This window comes from Galeopterus variegatus, unplaced genomic scaffold (assembly GCF_000696425.1).
Source record: "Galeopterus variegatus unplaced genomic scaffold, G_variegatus-3.0.2 Scaffold11210, whole genome shotgun sequence".
Lineage (NCBI taxonomy): Eukaryota > Metazoa > Chordata > Mammalia > Dermoptera > Cynocephalidae > Galeopterus > Galeopterus variegatus.
The window spans coordinates 1-6865 of record NW_007737321.1 but is presented as its reverse complement, the minus strand read 5'-3'; the positions used below and the strand labels follow the sequence as shown (position 1 = coordinate 6865).

At 40.7% G+C, this 6865-nt stretch overlaps 1 protein-coding gene across 1 annotated transcript in view; it reads right to left on the bottom strand.

Annotated features, from left to right (window-relative positions):
• The window catches only part of LOC103610471 (DENN domain-containing protein 2A), a gene marked incomplete at its 5' end in the record, with an annotated part of 46774 nt that extends 42942 nt beyond the window's left edge, over positions 1 to 3832 (bottom strand). Inside the window, one exon of the mRNA XM_008594633.1 lies at positions 3632 to 3832. Within this exon, the coding sequence (XP_008592855.1) occupies positions 3632 to 3832 (201 nt within the window). The remainder of the gene's footprint in view (positions 1 to 3631) is intronic.
• Positions 3833 to 6865: the final 3033 nt, after the last annotated feature.

Here is a 6865-nt window from a genome sequence, read left to right as displayed (position 1 = left end):
TTTTTTTTTTTTCAATGGCTGGCAGGTCCAGGGATCCGAACCCTTAACCTTGGTGTTAATAACACTGCACTCTAACCAACTGAGCTAACTAGCCAGCCCCTGTAATTATACTTTAACAGGAGATACATTTTGTTGTTTTAGAAGTATTCAATAATGAAAGAAACTTTCAGTCAGGCCCTTTTAGAAATTTTTTTTAAAGTTTCAAATGATCCCATCTGAAAGATGGTCTGTGTCAGATAGAGAGTGATCTGGTATCTAATTCAGCCTGGGGTGGTTACTAAGAAACAAGAGACTTCACAAGACACCTGCTAAAGTGTGCTGGGAGGGAGCAGCATGTCAGAGCAGGCCAGGAAAATGCTTGAGAGCTGCTTCTCATGATAAAAGATATCACAGTGTCTCACAAATCCGAGAACATCACATGACTGTGTAACTAACTGCCGCTGTAGATGCCATGATAAAGGAGGTACAGGTTGCTAGGAGAATACAGAGAAGGGCTTTTTCTCTCGCCCGTCATCCTCCGGGACATTCATTCCTCTCAGGGCTGAAGCAGGGTGAGATCAAGGGAAGCACCCACGTCGACAGGAGGGCCTCACACAGCAGAAGCAGAAAACCAACCAGCCCCTGTCTGAACAGTTTTAAGTAGATAATTAAGTCCTTTTTGCTAGATAGAAACACAAAAGTAAGGGTTTGGAATGGCAAATGGGTCAAGGTTCCAAAACATGGAAGTCATAAATGTACTTGGCAAAGAACCTTTAACTTCAAATAGAGGATTCACAGCATTTTGAAAGAAAGAAACACATTACTCAAGAGTGGGGATAAACCTAGGTTAATATTAAGTAGCAAGTGATAAAATTGACAATTAATGAGACTTCTATCAAACTGTAATTAGTCATTTATTTTAAAAGTTCCTTTAGGAAATTATGCACTTCATCTTTATGATTAACAGTTTTACTAAGATTTTGTTGTTGTAAAAGTGACAGGTTAAAAATGCTGATTTTTCTTTTGGTTTGATCATGCCTGTCAAAATCCTGTTTGAAGGGCCGGCCCGTGGCTCACTCGGGAGAGTGCGGTGCTGATAACACCAAGGCCCCGGGTTCGGATCCCATATAGGGATGGCCGGTTCGCTCACTGGCTGAGCGTGGTGCTGACAACACCAAGCCAAGGGTTGAGATCCCCTTACCGGCCATCTTTAAAAAAAAAAATCCTGTTTGAAAAAGAGCTAGTGCTCACCTGGTGGCAACCCACTTAATTTCAGGCAATAAACTAAAAGGAAATAAACTATTGCACTTGCAAATTAAACACATATAAAGTGACAATAACAGTTTTACCTTTCTCTCCACCTCTCTACTTTCACACAAAATAGGAACACATTCTCTTTTCCTCAATCTCAAAAAAATCATTTAAAAATGTTAAAATCGTATATAGAAGTGATGGGTGAAAGCATGGGGGCGGAAGATAGAGGTTAAAGGCTCAAGAGATCACATACTCAAACTCAGAATTGTAGCAAAGCTCCGTTAACCTAACAGCTAATACATTTGATTATTCCTGTTTAATTTTCTAAAATAATGGTGAAGCTGTACAGATTTTTTTTTTTTTTTTTTTTTGTCCTTTTTGAGACCGGCCGCACCACTCAGCCAGTGAGCGCACCGGCCATCCCTATATAGGATCCGAACCCTCAGTGGGAGCGCTACTGCGCTCCCAGCGCCGCACTCTCCCAAGTGCGCCACGGGCTCGGCCCAGAAGCTGTACAGATGTTAATAGCCACTTTTAATTACTCCATAGTTGTAGATTTTTGACATTATAAATAAGTAAGAACCATGCCAGGATAAGCAGAAGGCGAGTTAAGGGAGACACTCAAGACCCCACACTTTGGGGCCCCATGAGCAGTATAATGACTATGCAGGATAGAGACTCTGGAAGGCAGCCAAGGGAGACACAGGAGTGACCCCGTGCCATGCTGTAAGAGCCTAGGATCGACACATTAGAGGGAGTGCAGTCAGTAATCATTACACAATCAATATGCAATCTGCACTGTGCCCTGGGCAGGGCAGGGCAGAACTTGTAGGAGAACTCAAAGGGGAGTGAGGCAGGGCTCCTACCCTGGCCTCTTTCTCTGCCTTCTATCAACAAAACAAAGCAAAGAGAATTCTCCCCTATTCCATATACAACTCCCAGGCTGCAGCTTTTAGGTCTTCTTTCACCCGACCCTAACTGCCCTTACCCTTCCATATGCACACCGATGGTCAAGGCACGACTCAACCTCACTTGAATAAGAATGTTGGGGAGGAGCTGGTGGGGTGAAATCAGGCTCAAAACACTGATCTGACCACACTGTGTCAGGAGCAACTGGCTTGTGATGATGCCCCTTGACTTTCTCTCAGGTCAATAGGCCACTTCGAGAAATCTGATATAATCTATAGACGATATCCCATTCCTTCATCCCCCAAACTCATCTGCACAAAGTTTTACACAGTTTTATGGGTTTCATGACCCCCTAAATCCCATCTATGGACTCTGAAATTAAGAATTCCTGCTCTAAAAGTTCCTGGAGGAAGTAGGTACTGAAGGAGTTCAGAACATGCCACCCCAAAATATGCTGCTTTGATTATTTGGAACTGCAAGTACTTGAAAAACAGCAGGTGCACTCTGACCTTCCCTTTCCCTCCTGAAAGCAGGAGATAAAACTCCCATGTAAAAGATGCAGTACCTTATAAATTCCAGACTCCCAAGAAAAGGGGGGGTGGGGAGAAAGAAAAAAGGGAAAAGATGCCCTCCCTATACCAGGAGGAAAGAAACATTCTTATCACCAGAGATGGGGAGTTGAGGCCAAGAGAAGTCTGTACAAACAAACTTTGTTAAACCAACCCTTATCCTCCTAGTTACTTTTCCACAATTGCCACTCTTTGTTCAACTTAGTGTTTAAGCACTTAGGCCTAGTCACTCCTTTGGGTCTTCATTTTTCTTGCAAGGGCTCCCATGTACATGGAAATAAAATTCACATGCATTTCTTCTGTTAATCTGTCTTGTGTCAGTTTAATTCGTAGACCCAGCAGGAGACCCTAAGAGGTAAAAGGAAAAATATTGCTTCCCCTACAGTACTAGATTGATCAATAAAGAGTAACCTGCACTGTAAGGCTGAAACTGAGCTTTAATGAACAACAGACACATAAGGATGTACATCCAAACCACTGGGCATGTTTTTTACCCTTTTGGACTGCAAGGAGCCAGGAGATGTATTTTTGACAAGTGCTGCCTCAGAGCACCGACTGGTACCTGCCTCTGTAGTGGGCACTGGAAGTATCAGGCCAGAGCATGATGGATGGAGTTAAGGATATGGAGGAGGAGGAGGAAGTGACCTTTTGAGGATAGGCACTGAAAACACTGTCTGGGATCAGGAGAGTAGTTAAGGCTGGGAGAGGGATGGCTAAGAGGAAGGCTACAGAACTACAATAATTATTAGAACAAAAGTCCAGATATCCCAGCCTGCTGGCTCCACTGTGCCCACTTGGTCTGTGACAACACAGGCAGAAGATGGCCCAGTGATCTGTTCTCTGCCTGGACTCTTCTTCAGCCTGTCTTTGCAGAGAACAGAGAGTGCATGTCTAAACATGAAGCTTGTTGCAAGCATTACCTTGGGGATCTTTCTCTTCTTCCTGCCATTCTGTGGGTCTCCAAGGTTAAAGAAAGTGTCATCTGGGCTGCTGGGAGTGGAGGGGGGGCTGGTTTTGGAAGGTGACCCAGTTCCATCTCGACTCAGCTTCCTAGTATCCAGTAGTTTGAAGTTCCTCCTCTCTGAATTTTGTCGGAAAAAAGCAGGTTTGGACAATGACTGCTGTGAGGGGAAAGGAGAAAAGAAGAGTAAATAAATACAAAGGGTACTAACAAGGAGATGACTGGTGATGCCGATGACAGAGACCACGAACTTGAGAAGGGGAGCCGGTCTGTGTTCCCAAGGTGCATGGAGTCTGTTAATGCTAATAAGTGCTCGATAAATACCATCCAGTTATGAAAAATTTTGTGGTAAAGGATGTGAATCTAATCCGGTCTCTCTTCTTAGACAAGTGGAAAGTCACCTGGCTCAACTCCTTGACTTTGCAGATGAGGCTTTCTGGTAATCCAAGACACATGGACTGGGAGTTATAAGACCTAAGCCTTGCTCTGGCCCTGCCGCTGGCTCACTGAGTGCCTCCTACATGAGAACTTACACTGTTCTGGGCCTCGGTATCTCATTTCTAAAACAAGTCTCTTTAAGCCAAAAGGCAAACAAAAAACTTGTTAAAAAATTTACAACTCATAACATAGAAAAAAACTCATTTTCCTAACATATACTACAAATCAATGAGAAAAAGACTAACAACTCAAAAGAAAAACTGGCAAAAGATTAGAATGGAAAGTTCATAGAAAAGGAAATACAGGGCCGGCCCAGTGGCTCACTCGGGAGAGTGCGGTGCTGATAACACCAAGGCCCCGGGTTCGGATCCCTATATAGGGATGGCCGGTTTGCTCAGTGGCTGAGCGTGGTGCTGACAACACCAAGTCAAGGGTTAAGATCCCCTTACCGGTCATCTTTAAAAAAAAAAAAAAAAAAAAGAAAAGGAAATACAATGATTCTTAGATATATAAAAAGATTCTTAGCTTCTTCACTCATAAGAGAAAGGAAAATTAAAACTCCACCGAAGAAACATTTTTCACTCAAAGATTAGCAAAGATAAAAAATTTGATGACTCACTTTGGTGAAAGTCAGAGAAAAAAGTCACTTCCAGATTTTCATACACAGTTGGTGGGAGTATAAATTGGTACAACTGTACAGAGAGCAGTCTAGAGTATCTAGTGGAATCACACACACCTTTGGACCCAGCGATTCCAACTCTAGGAATTTACCCTCCTGATACACTCGTGCTTGCGCAATAATACAGTGTACAAGGAAAGTTAGATTAGGTGAAGTATATTGTATGTTGTGACAGGTTTGTAATCACAAAATACTAGAAATAACCAAAATGTCCACCAACAGAGGCTGGTCAAATCAATTATGGTACACCCATACAAGAGAATACTATGCAACTGTAAAAAAACTTTACTGATATGGAAGTTTCCTTCAGACAGATATATATGTATTTTTAAGCATAAAAATCAAGGTGTAGAATAGTTGGTATAGCATGCTGGTTTGTATGTGTGTGTGTTTTAAGGAACTATTCTGCTTGTATAGGCATAGAATAGTTCTGGAAGAATATGCAAGAAACTGATTAACAATGGTTGTTCCATAGGAGAGAAGTATAGGAACAGGGGTGAGAGGAAGACTTTTCATTGTATACCTTTCAAATGCCTTAAATTGTGAACCATATGAATGTATTAACTATTCACTAAAAGAAGAAATATCAATAAAATAAAAGAACCACTTTCTGTTTTCTAATGGTACTTCCAGGACTCACATTTCATGATACTATATAGTTACAAAGCCTCTCTTTAAAATTAGCTGATGAACTAAATGAGATAAAGGTATATAAAGCACCCAACAGAGGCCTGATATTCAGTAGGCATTCAATATAAGTTACTTTGCTTCCTTCCTCTTACAACATTGACATTTCTTTATTCTTTAATGTGCTAACTGCATTTTTCTTTGGTATATTTGTGTATGTTCTTTGTCTATTTATCTTTCGGGATCCTACTGATTTTCTTATTATTTTGGATGAGCTCTATATAGAACAGATATTAACTATTTGTCAGTTTTCCTGCAAGTATGCTTTTCCCATATAGTTTATTTGCATTTTAGTTTTGGTCATGTGGAATTTTTCACCCAACTTTTTTATATGAAAATATGTTAATCTTTTCCTTTGTGATTCATTTAATCTCTTCTTTTTTTGCCTAAAAAATCTATCTCCTTTTAGAGGTTTAATAAATATTTAATTGTATTTCCTTCTGGATTTTCTTGGTTTGTTTTGAAGATATTTTATTCATTAATACATCCTTAATTTATTTTGTTATGTTAATCAAAATCATTTTTTTCCAAACTAAATTATCTCTATTCTGTTTAATGAATAAGCCTTTCTTTATCAATTTACAAGGCCACTCTTATCATTTCTTTTTTTTTTTTCTTTCTTTTTTTTTTTCGTCCTTTTTGAGACCGGCCGCACCGCGCTCAGCCAGTGAGCGCTGTGAGCGCACCGGTCATCCCTATATAGGATCCAAACCCGCAGCAGGAGCACTGCTGCACTCCCAGCACCGCACTCTCCCGAGTGCGCCACGGGCTCGGCCCACTCTTATCATTTCTTAAACTCTCATAGAATAGGCCTATTTTGTTCCATTAATTTCTCTATTCTTGCTTAGTTCCAAATAGTATGTAACACTAACTTTACAGCCCTATTTTTTAAATTAGATTTAAAAAGTTTTAAAAAGATTTCCAGGAATAAAGTCTCTTCCTGAGTGGCCAGCTCCAGTGTTCTATCATGAGTCTACAAGGAGCAATTAATTGCTTAGTACCAAATAAGCTTTCAGTAGAGGAAGCTTTCAGCAGTCACTATGGGCATCTTAATCAAATTAGCACAAAAAGAAGGAATATTGGAGTAGGGCTGGCCAGTTAGCTAACTTGGGAGAGCGCAGTGCTGATGACACCAAGGTCACAGGTTCAGATCTCTATACCGGCCAGCCAACAAAGAAAAACAAAGAATGAGGGGCATTTCCTTAGATTTCACTGCAGATGGAATTTCGCCTTCTCAATCAAATTCTTGGCAAAAAGAAGGTACGTTTTCATTAATTTCACAATTTAAGATTTAGATTGTGATAATGTTTGTTTAAAGAAGATTTGACCAATGAAAAAGTCCGAGAAGAAAGAAAATAGGGAAGGAATCAAAGCACAGCTCACAGCTTT